The sequence below is a fragment of the Acanthisitta chloris genome, unplaced genomic scaffold, assembly GCF_000695815.1.
Source record: "Acanthisitta chloris isolate BGI_N310 unplaced genomic scaffold, ASM69581v1 scaffold25271, whole genome shotgun sequence".
In the NCBI taxonomy this organism is placed as follows: domain Eukaryota; kingdom Metazoa; phylum Chordata; class Aves; order Passeriformes; family Acanthisittidae; genus Acanthisitta; species Acanthisitta chloris.
The window spans coordinates 3,267-19,967 of record NW_008655791.1 but is presented as its reverse complement, the minus strand read 5'-3'; the positions used below and the strand labels follow the sequence as shown (position 1 = coordinate 19,967).

The 16,701-nt window shown below is 37.7% G+C and overlaps 1 protein-coding gene across 1 annotated transcript in view; it reads right to left on the bottom strand.

Moving 5' to 3' along the window:
• LRIG3 (leucine-rich repeats and immunoglobulin-like domains 3) overlaps positions 1–13,063 on the bottom strand; it is a gene marked incomplete at its 5' end in the record, with an annotated part of 31,902 nt that extends 18,839 nt beyond the window's left edge. Inside the window, 3 exons of the mRNA XM_009084072.1 lie at positions 332–466; positions 12,648–12,722; positions 12,992–13,063. Of these exons, the coding sequence (XP_009082320.1) occupies positions 332–466; positions 12,648–12,722; positions 12,992–13,063 (282 nt within the window). The remainder of the gene's footprint in view (positions 1–331; positions 467–12,647; positions 12,723–12,991) is intronic.
• Between the last annotated feature and the right edge of the window lie 3,638 nt (positions 13,064–16,701).

Genomic DNA, 16,701 nt, shown 5'->3' with positions numbered 1-16,701 from the left:
AAAAAAGTCTACCAAACTCCATGTAACTCAAGACTAGCGTATCCATGGGGAACTTAAATTCATTTTGTTACATAACTATTTCTCTCAAGCGACAAGTAGATTTGTTTCATCTTCAGATAATGACCGTGTTAGCCTTTTTGTGAACTAAAACATCTCATTGTAACAATTCATATATTCAAGTTAGCAGTTAACTCAACAGGTGAAAGTAGGAATATTGAATGTTAGTCTAACTAAAAGAAGATTTAGCACCATAACAAACAGCTGCCAGTCTGTTTTCCAACAAGTTTTTTGAAAGTAAACTGAAAGGAAAAAAATATTAAGTGTTACTTACAGATACTTGAGTGGCAGTGATGGAAACGATGTTATTTTTAGTTCTGATATGTTGTTGTTGCTCAAGTCCAAAGTTTCTAGACTCTGAAATGGCTTCAGATGTTCAGACAAAATGTTGGCAATCTTGTTACTGGTCCTGAAATTTAAGGGCAGTATACAAAAGACTCATTTCCAGATTAAATATGTGCTAACTACATATGACTGACAAAAGTTAGTTCTTCATTTCCCCACTTGAAAATAATTTCTAGTTAAATATAACCAATAAAGCATGTTCTCTAGACACAACATTAATTTCTAGCCATCCAAAACCACAAATTGAAATACTCTAAATAAGTGTGCATCAACATTTCTTAAAACATAATGCCATGAAACAATGAAAAAAACTGCATTACAATCCAACTACTGCAATTCATGGCTTTTAAAGCAAGATACAAGACTCTATTATCTATTTCTGAACAGTAAAAATACCTGGTATTGGCATGTAATAGTATGTCACAGTACTGCAATGAAATGAGATTAGAGTTATTTTATATTTTAAGTAAATAAACATTACAGCAGGTAGACAGTGTTTCAGGTTTTTTGAAAACTCCCTTGGCATGAAAATCAGACTGAATTTCCAGAAAAAAACCCAAAGCTAAATTAGAAAAGATGGATAACAGCACACCCTCTCTGAAAAAAACATTCTATAATTTTGCAATTAGACCTACTATTTCATCCTATAGATTTTTCTGGTGAGTCGACAAAGAACAAAATTTCTGCTTGTTAGAGCTCATGACAAAGGTTTTGGAATCCACATCTGGCCAAACTTCAGCTAAGCATCACACCCAATTCCACAACAAAAAGTTTGTAACTCTTTAAAGACATGGGTATTCTAGTCTGCTATAAGAAACACCCCTTCTTTCACTTCCAGTGACATGTACTTTTTCCAGTGATCACATTTCATGTTCAAACTCAGCAGCCTACTAGTTTTTCCATCTCACTGCATAATGCACAGGATCATACAGTCACATCAGCAATATTAATAGGGTTATTTGTTTGGGGATAACAGTACATAGGTGAAAGCAGATCATGACCAATTAAACAAACGGAACCCAAAATGATCCTTATTACCTCCGGAAGTTCAAGTCAGTTCTAGCTGTGATACATACTGTACTGTGTATGATGAATTATCAAAATTTAGGAGCTTTCCCCAGCTCCTAGAGATTGCAGGCAAAGGCAATTCCAGCAAAACTATCAACAAGCATATTGATTCTGGAAGGTGTTTGCTTTTATTGGAAGTGCTTCCTCTGGAACAAACAGTAAGGGACACATTAGGATAGCATGGACAATGCCCATATATTCAAGGGGCAGGAGGGACACTACTGCTCAAGACAAAGTACTAACTCAAAAATGGGCTTTCTGACCACATGTGAGAATGGGTAAGTGATCTTGCATCGCCTCCAATGCTGAGCTTGTATCATGTTTCATTCCTCAGGCTGTCTGGTAGAGGTACACTGCATTTTTTAACTCTTAGTTGAAAGTATTTACAATAAATGGAAACAAATTACTTTAATAAAAAAACCAACAACAAACATCAGCACCATGCATCAGTTCCACCGGCCAAGTAAGACTGTGAGTTAGATAACAGGTATAGAGCATTGCCTTTATGCATTAGTTTGTTTATAAGGTAATTACTAACAAGGTAATAAAACTGCCAATTACTTGAGTGACGAATAAAATTTTCCTTGCAGTAAAAGTATGCTCCAGCAGAAGCCAGCAATTTCCTGAACTGCACGCCTCCTAAATAGCAGTGTGAAAGTGTTCAGTTATAAGACTGCTTGCACAGTGCTGTCTTTGTGTCAGCACTGCTCCATAAAACAGAAATTCCTCACAACTGGCAGGATAATAGCCCCTGTATTACAAAGTTTAATTGGACCTAATGGAACTGAATAAAACTCTTACACAGCCTTCAGATTAGCACTTAAACTAACTGGTGAATTACCTGACACAGACCAGGTTACAACAAAAATAAACAAAAAACATCCCCAGGTTTTTTTGTTTCGGGGAATATTTTTCTTATTTGGAGATGGCAATGCCATATTGTGGAGAGAAAAGCAACTTGTTTTGTTTACAGAAACTGTGCTACACAAAGTCCTAGTCCATCTCACAATGAACATCAAACCAGCTTTCCTGCTCACTCATATTTGTAGGAGTTACTGAAATGCAAAATTGTTGAATCATTTGCTCCCTATTGCTCCAACACCTAGGAGAGTTTCTCTTCAGAAAAATTTAAGTGTGATAATTCATACATGTAAGGAAGATATCCAAACTTTTCTACTTTAAAGCCCAACTTTAGCTGAAATGAGAAATTTCAACTCTGATTGTTCTTCATAATCATAGAATCATAGAATCATAGAATCAACGAGGCTGGAAAAGACCTCAAAGATCATCAAGTCCGACCCTACCGTGGTTACTAGACCATGGCACTAAGTGCCACATCCAGTCTCAGCTTGAAAATCTCCAGGGACAGTGAATCCACCACTTCCCTGGGCAGCCCATTCCAATGCCTGATCATCCAAGTGGCTAAGCAGATCTCTAACCATTTCCTCTTGGATTTCAGGGGGGCTATCTGGCTTCCTATCTCTGTCTATCAGCTCTAGAGGCCAGTTTTCCTGAGGACAACCTGTCCTACTATTAAAAACCGAGGCAAAGAAGTTGTTAAGTACCTCAGTCTTTTCCTCATCTTTGGTCACTCTGTTCCCTTCCATGTCCAACAAGGAATGAAGGTTTTCCTCGCCCTTCCTTTTGTTATTCATGTATTTATAGAAACACTTTTTGCTATCCCTGACAGAAGTGGCCAGATTTAGTTCAAATTGTGCCTTTGTCTCTCTTATTTTCTTCCTACATGACCTAACTACAATCATCACTTAAACAATATATCAGCTTCCTCTTAACTGCCAAATCACGATCAAAATTAGTCAAAGACGTGTTTGGAAATGCAAGCCTATCTAGCTGGCAAGGCAGACCCAAACAGTATGTGTGTTGGCACAATGACATAAAAGCTTGTTCACTGGGGAGAGGGGGCAGAAAGAAGAAATTCCCCCCAAAAAACCTTTCCAAATTATTACTGTGCTCAGATAGAAGGATCTGCACCCCACTGTTTTCATTTTGCAGACCCTCACAGGGGGATCAAAGAAACTGTGATCCCCTGCAACAAGAGAACCAGCCCATCAAGTTCTCCCAGAAGCAGACCTGCAGCAATTTGATAACAATTTTTTCATGTGTAAGGAACAGCAACATGCTGGATCTTCCTTACAGCTTCTCCTGCTACACCTAAAGAAGTAGGAGCACCAAGTAACTCCCCAAGACAAACCCACCAAAAACATTTGCATGAATCTGAACATGCCTTTGAGTGCCTACACCCTGACTTGCAGCAAAACAACCCACTAACCAACCACCCACGAGTGCATGCAGCCTGATCCTTTTACTTAAGCCTGTGTGAATACCAGCTTAAAACAGAATATCAGTTTTTCATTACGGGTATGAAAAACCTCAGCTTTCTCTTTCAGCATTCACGACTTTAACCACACCACTCAGCCAAAACATCTATAACAGCCCTATCAGTCATGATCTCAAGATTCAGTCTATCTAAACAACAGCTACAACATACTTGACACATTGACTTGTACTCTCATTGCCTCTGCGGAAATATGAAGCAGGACAGAAACTCCCGTATCCATTTTGTTGAGGATCTAGTTAACAACTTTTAGACATAAAGTTCTTAAGTGCTGAAAAAAAACCAGTTTTTTAAAGATCTGAGATAGTTGACTAAGTATCTCTTGATAAAGATGGTCAGTATGTAATGTTTTCTACCTAGGAGAAATATCCATGTGAGCTTCATGACTCTGATCCTGTAACATGGAAAAACCAACTAAGGAGTAGATTAAGACCTAAAGGCCTATCTTTTGTTTCTATTTGAAATCTCAGCACAAAAAAAAAACCAACCAAACACCACTCTTGCACTTACACCTGCAGAATAACTCTTCCAGATAGATCCTGATCTGCTGTGTTTTAAAAACCTCTCAGGCTTACCTTACCCTATTATCCTGACATGGAGCACATGTAGAAGCATAGAGCAACCTGGTAAAAACAAGTTGTCTAGAAAGACAAATTTAGAGAACTGTGCCTGTGCAGCCTATTCTCCAAAATTGTTAGATATAAAGTAATTAACATCTGTGTGATTTTGGACCAATACAGTACCTCCTGTCCCACAACTAAGCCCTGAAAGGCAGGATATATTAAAGCTGAATCACAAACTGGGAAACAAAATCATAGTAGAGTCTCTTGCTGGAGACTGAGAGGGGAAAAAAGCACGCTGCTAGGGCTAGATTTCTCTTTCGGACCAGTTGAGACACCGGGGTTCATTGATGTTTAGTTTGACCATCTTGTGTTTACAATGGCTTCCAGATTAGAGCTGTCTCAGAGGGCAGTCATATCAGAGCACAGGCAAAGTAGCCGTGTGTGTCCACATCCGAGCGTGTTCCAGGTAGTATCCATTACGTGCCATTAGAGCTCACATTCTCCTTTTTCACATTTCCTCCAATTTTTGTGGTTGTTTCACCTGTTCTTTACTCACCCACTAATATCATATGACTCTCAGCATATCATCTACTGTTTCTTGTACTCCCCCTCCTGCCCTCTCAAACTCCTTTGGGACTTTTGGAGCTCTTATACAAAACAATGATGTCAATACACTGAGCGAAAGCAAATTTAAGCAAAAAGAAAAAAGAATTATACTAAAGATGAAAAAGCAAGCCTGTAATAGAAAGTGCTGGAAGATATATGCTTTGTAGCTTTTAGAATAAGACTGGACAACTTTAAGGAGCCAAGATCAGAAGAGTCTCAGTAACTACTACAAGAAGAAAGAGCAAAAAAGTCTTTTTTTCTTGAATTTCTACTCATTTGACTACTAAAATTAGCCAGATGGTAATGAACAATTACATCATTTAAAATATTGAAATTATGGTTTCAAGCTGAACACTACCCTTACAAAAAATCTCGGTATGAATGGGACTACATGTTCTTCTCAGCCTTTAGACACTCAACCACACTGTATTAAGAAAATCTAGGGGTTTTTAATCTTTGCAACTCAGATATAGAAAACATTTCAAGTGAAACCTTTTCTCCAAGACAAAGTTGCCAAAAATAGAGCCAGGATTCTGACTCATTTTCAGCCCTACTGATAGAGCTACAAGTCTGATGCCTCTTTCACACACAGTTTGAGTTCCTTGCAGCAAGCAGGTGTTCTTTCTTTTGAAGGTCTCCTTGTATCCATGATCCATGCTTGCCATTGCTGCTTTTTCAAGCCAGATGCCAGCAAGTCTCTACTTTTACTTTTTGTGGTACACAGCCATAAAGTAGAAAATGAGAAATCAGAACTCTATAGACTACTGATAACACTGTTCTAAACTTAAAACCAAAGGTTCATTGATTCCCAAACCAAATATAAACTGGGAAAAGGGAACGTGTAAGATGCACCCTGAAACAACTCTGGGATCAGAGACGTTTTCATTGTCAAAAAGAAGACAGAGGCAAATCCAAACTTTCAGACACATGATACTTCTACAGGATCACAGAATCATAGAATTTAAGTGTTGGAATGGCCCTGACAGATCATCTAGTCCCAACCCTCCCTGCCATGGGCAGGGACACCTCCTCACTAGATCAGGTTGCTCAAGGCTCATCCAGCCTGGCCTTGAACACTGCCAGGGTTGGGGCAGCCACCACATCCCTAGGCAACCTGTTCCAATGTCTCATCACCCTTATAGTGAAAAACCTTTCTAATATCTAACCTAGACTTTCCCTCCTTCAGTTTGAACCCATTACCCGCTGTTCTATCATTGCAGTTCCTAACAAAGAGTCCCTCTCTGGCTCCCTTGTAGGCACTTCAGGCATCGAAAATCATTCAGCCTAAATTGCTGCCATAAAAATCTAGTTTCCATGTCTGTAACCCTGACTAAGACAGGTTCCCTTGCAAATTCTTTCATTTACTTCCTCTTAGTCTCCACACCAAATGTCAAAGACTGCAAGAACTAATTCCAGTAAGTTTCTTTGCTCTAGCTTTTTGCTTGCAACTTCAGCCCAAGTCACACATGGTTTACCACCACTCTCATTTTTGGGACATTCTCCAAGTAGCCTTATGCCTGAAGCCCAGTCTGGCATTCCTCTATCCTTTCTTTCAATCCTTCTTCAAAACAAACTCTTCCAGGCAGCATCCAAATCCTTCCCGTAATAAAGTGGTAGCTGAAGAGATGACAAGGATGTAAAATATTTGACCAACATTTTCTTACTACTGGGAGCCAGACTTCAGTTTAGTACACTAGCTTTATAAACACACAATACCACTTTCTCTGGCAAGCATAGAAGGGAAAAGCATCCACTCCTACTGAATGTAAGCTTTCATTTTCAGAAGTTTCATATAAACATCTTTCTTGTGACTGTAGCTTTCTAAATGCAAACTGAGATAGAATTCTCCTGGATTTTACACACAGCTTCCACTCTCAGCCTACTGTGAGATGACGAGGAGGCAGATTTCTCATACCTACCCCTATTCCAAATAACCTTGCAGACACAGATTATTATATTACAGAAGGCCCTTCACAGAGGTTTAAGTTACTGCCACACACTGCAGACTTATCGCTCTTATTTCCAAATTGCCAGTTGGGACAAATGTATAATCTATTTTGCATGTCTGCTTCAATTTTACTTCTCGATATGACTATCCGAAGCCTGATCTAGGATGCTCATTATCACATAACATATATAAATATACTTTTCCACATTTTAAACAGAAATGGACACGTAATAGTAAAAATCCCAAAACCAACAACATTCCCTTCCAAACAGTATAAGGGATTAACTGCCACTTTTCTTCAGTAACTATGTTCCAGCATAAAGTTAGCTAAGTAATCACAGTGATTTAGTAGTGGCTGATCAGAAAGCTACATTTAAAGGTGAAACAATTTTGCTTACTATGAAAACCTGTGATCCCTGTAGTCACCTAGGACTGGCTACTTTACAGTAGTTTTGTCCTGTTTTTATCTCCTGACTTACCTTTTCTGTTAATGATTTTTGTTCATTTACCTTTTCACACATCCAGGACACAAGACAAGTCTTCAAAGACAATGCATTTAAACTCAGTACATATTGACTGACAGACATTACAAACCAAAGACTGTAGAAAGCCTTCAGCAAAGTCACTTGTGGATTCAGTCCATCACCTAACAAACACATGAGCACATTTCAAGAAACCACCTCAATTTTGGCAACATTTTTCACTGTCTCAGAACTCAAAAGTGAATGGCCACTGCCTTAAAGACTTCCTGCACAGACAGGATTGGAGGGGCCCCTCAGCATAGCAGAGGAAAAACTCTACCACGTTGCATATTCTTCATGCCTCTTATGAGCAGAAGATTTCACATTCTGTTCTAGAATAACATGATCAGTCTTGACAACATAAGCTACAAGGATAGCTTAATTCACCTGTACCATATGTACTAGTGCTTTTAAATAAAGTAATTCCCATCCAATAAAAATTTACATCACAAGTTTATTTAAAACACTGCATTGTTTAAAACTGGTCTAATGTTAGAATTTCACTATATGCACTACAGACTTGGGCACATACAGCTTTTCTAGTCCTTACAGACAGCAAGACTACTACATAAAATACCCTGGATGTAGGTAATGAGAAACATGCTATTCTAATATCACTTCTACACATACATTTTGATAGGAATAAATCTAGTTGGAGAGGCAGGACAGTTTAATACTCAAAACTCTTCTGTCTCTTCAAAGTCACTGCTGCCTTCCATTTTTCACAGCACCCAAGGATACAGAGCACTGATGATGTTGGATGGTGCCTACAAGTACATAATTTTAAAAATTTTGCAAGTAATTCAGCAAATTTTCAAGATAAATAGGACAGGACTGGTGCATCTTGGACAAGAAATGTCATTAGAATGGAAATCAAATTCAGAACCTTTGCTTGTTCTCCTGGAACGAGGGCATTACTGCCCATTTTTATACCAGACACAAAAGCAATCCAACTATCTAGAGAGAATGAAAAGGAACTTGTTCTCCCAGAAGTGCAGAATTTTCTACTACAACCATTTAAAGCAATTTTACATTAATTTAACTGTTTCTACAAGCACTTCAGGAATGCAAATTAAAAAACATCTAAAATATTTTACTTCTAGGGATAAATAAATACACCTACATTACTGTGAGTGATGTCTGCACATACATCTGTGATAATGAGTCATTAAATCCCGTACTCTCCCAAAAAGGTTAAGTTTTCCAGCACTTGGGGGACTTGGCTTTCTGGCTAGAGCTACTGTGCCGACAATATCTGGCAAATGGCTAAACTTCCCTCTTTCTGTCTTAATATACTGCTCTCTTCCTGCCTTCTCTCATAGAAGACATATAAAAGGGCTTGGTAGCACAGCAAAAAGGACACCCTGAAATTTCATTTTCAAATAATTAACCTAAATGGTCAAACACACTGCAAGTAACATCACTGAGACAGGAATGTCCAAGGACATTGGCTAGACATTTAAAAAATAATCTAAGTTCAGACACCTAAAAGTCAGCTTAAAATAATTCTCTAGATGGGATTCAGTAGGGAAGTCATCTGAACTATCTTAGTGAAGAAAAATAATTTCAGAGAAAGCCTTTTCTTCTCCACTTATCCTGAAGAGGATTACAGCTAGTAATTCATACTTAAAATGTTAAATTTTCAAGAATTTAGGGTAGGGAATATGAATCCTACTCTTTGCTCTGTCTGGAACACATTATATGTTAGTGTTAGGCAAGACAACACAGCTTCACAACCTGAGGCCTCCTGACCAGATTTAGCCCAAAGCACCACCCATATAGCTCGCAATAGTTTCCCAGGAAGCTCACAAGCTCTTCTATGCCATGTGACAAGATACACACTCATCACATGAATAAAATCATAGATTCATCTCCAGCCATGTAACAAGAATGTGCCTGAATATGCTTGTACACTCCTTCACACTGACATAAGTTCTTCCCAGGACGGTGGGGGGTCTTTGCCTGCCTGATACTTAGCTCTCCCATGATGTTCAATTCTCAACTGGCATGCATAAAAGCAAAACATTGGCATTGTTGTTTCATGTTACAGACAGACTGCAACCATGAGACTGGGAACATCTGCTGCACTAGTTATGTTTACTTTGAATAATACATTAGTATGTAAATATCTCAGTTAGATAAGTATCAATTAGCTAAAAATGAGGTAGCTTCAGAAATGGAAACTACACTAACATGATAATCCACCCATGCTTGTATATATTGCTCAAAGAATTTAGACATGCAGTGCTGTGTGGAGATGCCTGCAATATTATATAGACATACCAGCAGTGTAATTTCCTCTACAGGGCAAGAAAATTCTTGCAGAACAGGTAAAATTCTAAGGCTCCCAAGCCGAGTGCCAGTTACAAAGAAGTAAAAAAAAAATCTTGCAACAAGAGAACTTCTTCAACAATGAAGATACTGGCAAGAAAAGAGGGCACCACTTCCACAGCATTCCTTGAAGACTCCTTGGAAAAAAACAACTGGCTTTTCAACTGACAGAAATGAACCAACATACAAGTATCTCATAAGTAATGTAATCAAGTCAAGTTGCAGAAGACTAGCATCCTCTATTCTGTTATTAATCTTGCAACAAGAGAACTTCTTCAACAATGAAGATACTGGCAAGAAAAGAGGGCACCACTTCCACAGCATTCCTTGAAGACTCCTTGGAAAAAAACAACTGGCTTTTCAACTGACAGAAATGAACCAACATACAAGTATCTCATAAGTAATGTAATCAAGTCAAGTTGCAGAAGACTAGCATCCTCTATTCTGTTATTATTTGAAAGTCAAAGACTCAACTTTTTTTTTTGGCTTGCTTTGGAAAGGCTCTACAAGCTCCTTTCATATAAAAGCTTAAAATCCTGGAGAAAGTCATCAGATGTTTCTTTGAAGAGTGTTTCTAAAAATTATATTCTAATTGTTCCAGATGTGCTGCCTTTGCATGACTTAGATATATTAACCCAAGTTTGATTCAACCCCTTCAAATAACATCCACCACAGATAAAATAAATGAACGTTTTTTCACTTCTAAAAAAAAAAAGGGTACCATTAGATTGAATATTTGTCCATCTATGCTACCACTGTATTACATATATTTTTCTGCCAGACAACTGCTGTTTGTTTATTCCTCTTTATTTATATTCTTTTCTGTAAAGCAAGATTTAATGTCTTTATATAAGTAACATCCAAGCAGTAAGAAAAGGAGGCTCAGGGGGAAACCTGCCACTCTCCACTACCACTGTGATTTTATGTTCTATGTTCATCTATTTTGATACAGAACAGATAATTATCTTAACTATTATACACTGACATTCATTAGTTAGGGTAAAATATTTAAACTACTTAATTATTTCTACCATATTTATCTCAAGGAATCTCTGCTATAGTTATGGAATAGGTATTAAATCTCTCAGCTGGAACACAGTTATAGTCAGTAATCTCCTGACACTGCACAGAAGTACTGGAAATTAGAATGAGAACAAGCTAACACCCAACCAGAACAACTTTAACTGCATTAGTATAATGATAACAGGTTTTAGAAATACTTTTTTCTTCCTTTTACATGTCAGCATATATAGTGCAGAGCACAGATCTGACAAAGATTTTGCATGTTTGACCACCTGAGTAAATGAACCAAGCCAGTGACCTAAGGATGTGAAACAATCAATCCCATAGTGACTGATTATCATTCAATCCCTCAAAGGAAGACAAAAAATTTTTACAGAGCTGCAGAAAGATGATTTTAGGTTCCTCTAAACTAGTTAAGTTTCCATGAAAAGCACTGAAAGAGATGTTAAGACAAATTCTCATTTTTGTATTCATCAGAAGTGAAGCAGGAGGATATAAATCACTTTATTATGTTACTGTTTCTAGCCTTGTGGTAAAAAGAACTTTAGCAAGGTGGCAAAAAAAAAAAAAATTCTTTAGATAAATGAGATGCTTAAACTACAGAAGGCTATGCCAGTGTAACAATCATTTGTCAGACAATGTCTGCATTTTCTTTCATTCTTTTCTGATTTTGATCTGTAGAAACCACATCAGTATCTAATGTCACTTAGTTCTTATTCAAACAGAGCAGTCCAGACACAGCGGCTACACCAGCTGACTTAGCTGACCTGGGCCTAGAGTTAAAACAAATCCCTATAAATCACCAGATGTAAGCAATTGAATAGTGATCAATTTAATTAACTGAACAGCTTTCCAAAGTTTACTGTATAGTTTTAACCCTTCAGGCTTCAAGAAAGGTATCTTGCAATTTGTATTCAAGGACAGGACTTGGCCAGAGGGCTACATAAATACCCTAAGACATTTTAGACTCCCGTTGACAAAATGCAAATCCCATATATGAAAAACATGATCTTTCTTTTTTTACTAATTAATAGTACACTAGTTAACTATTTTTCTACCAGTTCCTTAAACATTTGATTGAAGAAAATCAGAAAAAATTTCAAGCGATTTAAAGTGAAAACCTTAAGAGTAAGACTTCCCTTAAAATCAGCTTTTTGGTTATGGGCCCTATATGCCTTTTGAACCTTTACACTAGTATTACAAATGCTGTGTCAAGCAACCCACTCATTTCTTTCGAACAAAACAATGAACATAGACACAATCGTGTGTTGCAAGTATATGTATTAACTGCAGCCATAAAAAAAACATATGTCACACATTAAAATGGGCTCAGAAAGACATTTTCAAGACATTGGCAAAACACCTTCTAACCTAGATACTTGTCCTGAAACTGCGTCTTGAGGGGATTTCCCTGAGCTGACCACTGAAACTCATGGAATTTTGCCATGATTTGACAAATCAGGATGTCAGCCAAGATGAAAATGACACAGTTTAACTCTTGTTTTAAAGACTGCATCGTGCAAGTTTGTATAACATTTACTGATGTTTGTACAGTGCCTAGCACAACAGGGCTGAGGCTTTTGGGCACTACCACAACATAAATTAACTCTAATGCAGTCTTTGCACCTGAGGGAAGCACAAAAACTACAAGGATTCAGCTCAATTATACACATTTTAAACAACCTGCTAAATAATATGACATAATCAACTTCCTAACCACAAGCTGCTCTATTTTCAATTATTTCACTTTAATCTCTGTAATGGACGTGTTTCCATGAACCCTGTAGAGTTAGTTCCACTAACTAGGGATAAGAGTAAGATCTACTTACAAAGACAGAAGAGTTATATTTGCAGAGACTGGTCCCAAATCTGGAATGATCTCCAGTTCATTGTTGTTCAGCTTCCTATTAATATTACAAAAGGCAGAGTCAGCTTTGATGTTAATCAGAAGTATGTACATTCAACTTGCTAAACTACTGAACTGTGTCACCTCAAAATTAAAAAATAATTCCAGTTTCTCTTAATGTAAAACACAAGAACAAACATCTCTGTTGTTCAACCAACTCTCCATAGAGAAATAGCTATACAATTAGCATACACAAACACTGGCTGGGTATTTTTGGTTGGGGTTTTTTGTTTTGGTTTAGTTTTTAATTAAGACAAATTAACTTACACTTCCTGAAGACTATGAAGGTGATCCAAGAGACTGGTCTTGATTGAAGATAATTTGTTGTGACTTAAGTCCCTAGGAGGTTACAAAAATAAACAGCCTGTCAGTTTCGCCATAAAGCAGGTAAAGCAATACAATCCAAATTATGTTATCATTTGCCTCCAAGAATACAGACAGAAATCATTATATTAGTAAAGTTAGAAATTCATTTGAGTATACAAGGTATAGTTAAGCGCAAATACCTTGATCACTGCCAGCAGTATCAAAGTATTTTCTATACCTCTGAACAATTTAGAACTGTTCATTGGAACATGTGTAAGACCCATGAAAAACCTCTTTAGATCATAGACACAAATAGCCCCTCTCCCCCATCTTTTCACAACAAAAAGTTAGGTTAAAAAAAATCTCTTGGGTACATGAAAAATTCATAAATCAATAATCACTGCAGACTCATTTCTTGGATTAATCGTAATATTTGTACCATTCACTCTCCTCACTTCTCTAAAGCAATGCACAGATCACATACACCATCAGGACAGTCCATAAATCCCTTCTTATTTTCATGCTTTCACACAATTCAGGACACCACTCCTATGTAACAAAATTTAATGGAGATCTTAAACAAGTACTATCAAAAGAAAACAGACATAGGAAGGGCCAACTCTATTATAAGTTGTGTCTGTACACTAGTGATATTAATACCACACTTAATTGCACTTGCAGATGCACTTAAAGAAGTAGCTTCAGCACTCAGCCATTCTGTACTGAAAAACCCAAATATATATATTGATGCAGTTTATAAGAAATCTTGTTAGCATCTTTGCAGTGTTTGCCACAAAATGAGCCAGGTAGTAAAAAAAAACATTTTCTTGACAGCTGTCAAGAAATGTTTTTCTATACAGTACCATGCATCTTTACCATATGTCCTCTCAAACATTTGCCAATGCCATATAGTCCTAAGAAATTTTTGCTGTTGCTACAGAAGTACTGGAAACATCACAGAAATAAAAGTGATTATGCAGTAAAAGGCAGAGAAGCTAATTAGAAACTCAAACTTGCACATCTATAAATGTATGCAGAAGTGGTACAGACTCACAACTGATCTTGTAACCATGGCTAGCCCTGCTGAAGGCCTTCCCCTTCCTAGTCACTCATCCATCAAAACATGTACTTTCCTGCTCCCATACTACAGCCTGTCACTACCTCACCTGCATCAATCCAGCCATCTGCAAACATTTGTTACACATTGCATTTGTCCAAGCCAGCAAACAAAAACTATGCTATTTTTAATGAATTCTTGAATTCACTCCAGCGAGAGTTTGCAATGCAGAGACAAAGAAATGAATCAGCTCATCGCAGCAGAGAGCAGCTGTGGCATCAGGTAAAGAAACTTCTCACACTCATGACACTTTTCCCCCTGCTAATTAGGCACTGAACAGTCATCCAACATGCCTGGGGTCCTTATCAAGCCACACAGGCATGAAGGGTACCTCAAGATGAACATATGAAGAAACTACAGGATTCTTTACTTTTTATGGATACAATGACTCAGTACCATTATCCATACAGAGCATGCCAAATACAGGCCTGACTGCCATGGATGTGTCTACTCTGCATCTACAGTTCTGGAAGTGAAGAAACCTGATGAACAGCATACCCTTGCTGCATGCAGACCTGAACTGGCTTAAATCAAGCCAAGTTCAGTGTCTGTATTAGGTATTCTGCTCTGTGACTAAGCCCTGAACAACTGCAGATCCAGGAAACTCCAGTTGCTCTGCACCCACCACTGCATATCCTCAGACACAGGTGCAATGCTGCAACCCAGCCAGGCACCTAGGTGTCTTCTACAGCACATGTGGATGGTAAAACTGTGTTTTAAACTCCTCCCACAGTTTTGTGCTTCATGCAAGATTTATTCAACATTGCCAGGACAGTTTTATTGTCGCTTTTGTCCTCTCCTGCAGCTGGTGGTTAAATAATAACAATAACAACAACAATAACAATAAGGCTAACAACAACAACAATAATGGAATATAAAAAATAATCCCAGGCATAGATGGGTATTTCAGAGGGTACCAGCAGTACTTGGTTACGAGGTGTGCTCTGAGACAGCCAACTGGACCAAGGCCAGCAGGCTGCTGAGCTATGGAACCAGTGCCTGGCTCAGGGCCACAGGCAGAGAAGAGGTCTGAACTGCATTTCCCAAGCTAGAGCTGCACAGGAGTGTGCACAGGGCAGACCCACAGGTGTGAACAGCATTTTCCAGCACAAAAAAGGGGGTTGAGAGCTGGGGGAAAGACACCTAGAAAATAGGAACACCCTCTGCCACCTTCAGATGGCCACAGAGGGGATGTTTTCTAAGACTCTGCTCTGGACTCAAGTACGTAATATATATCCATGCCTTCTTCCAGGTGTCTAAACCCCTACAGATTTTCCTCTTAAAGATGGAAAACCAATACAGTGTCAACATTTTCAAAAACCCACAAATGTTAGTTTCACCATTATGATGTTGAGTTCTCCTGTAAATGAGGTTAACCACACTTAAGTTAGAGGACTGCATCTTTCACTGCTTAAAAATCTAGCACAAACATTCTCCTGGCCACAGACTGGAGAAAAATCCCTTTGTTTAATGTCTGAAGACATTAGCTGCATAGATTTGAAATTTTCATACTGCATTCTTAAATGTAAATACTTTAAAAATATGCTGTTACAAAGATCTAGACAGGAATCTAACTTGGTCCTTTAAAGTAGACAGAGTAGAGACAATATTTACCCTTAAACTTATAATTCGTACAGACTAAAGCCAAATATTGAATTAAGAACTATGCGAATAAACAGCAAAAATTCAGTTAAGTTATGGCTGTTAGTACCTAATATCTTACTGTTCTTCATGCTTCAGACAAGACTTAGAAATCAGTAATTATTTCAACAAAGAGCTTTCAACATTAGTGCTAAAAACCTGCATTTCTTCATTTCATCTAAAAACCCTGCAAAAGGTTTATTTTAAGTATGTTTGCCTAAAGGACCTACCAGACAGTAACAGACGTGAGTAGATTAGTTCTGCTGGAGTTATAACATGTTAAAAAAAAAAAAAAAAATCTGGCAGAGTCCTTAAACTATAAAAATCCTGCAATTACAACCACTGCTGTGCATGATCACCACACTGGAGCCAGACACTTTCACTCATAGCTCAAGCTCACATCCATCTGGAGTCTATCCAGGCATGAGCGTGAGTGTAACTTACACTAGGTCTTGAACTACTTTTTTTGGTGTTTGTTTTTTAACACTGAAGATACACTCACATTTTCCAGCTAGCACCTACTTTAAAAAATACATACACAGAAATTCCTCATGCCTGCTTTACTTACAGCAGGTTGTCAAACACAAGTTGCAAAAATAACCCAAAGCAAAAGAACAACAAGAAAAACCCCAATCCTCCAGACAATACTGAATTGCCTGTTTCACATATGCTTGTCTATCAAATGTTAGACAAAATATGAATTACAAATATTTTATTAAACATTATTTCAGTATTACTGGCATGAGAAACTTCAGGGAAAAAAAAAGGCTTGCAAGTTACATTTTTAAGTTGGACGCGAACCAAGAGTTAAAATATTTGCCTTTTACTAATATTCTAAGTGAAGCTTAAGCCTGTAGAAGTTTCTGAAACTTATAAGCACTGGATCTGAAACACTTTTTAAATATAAAAATCT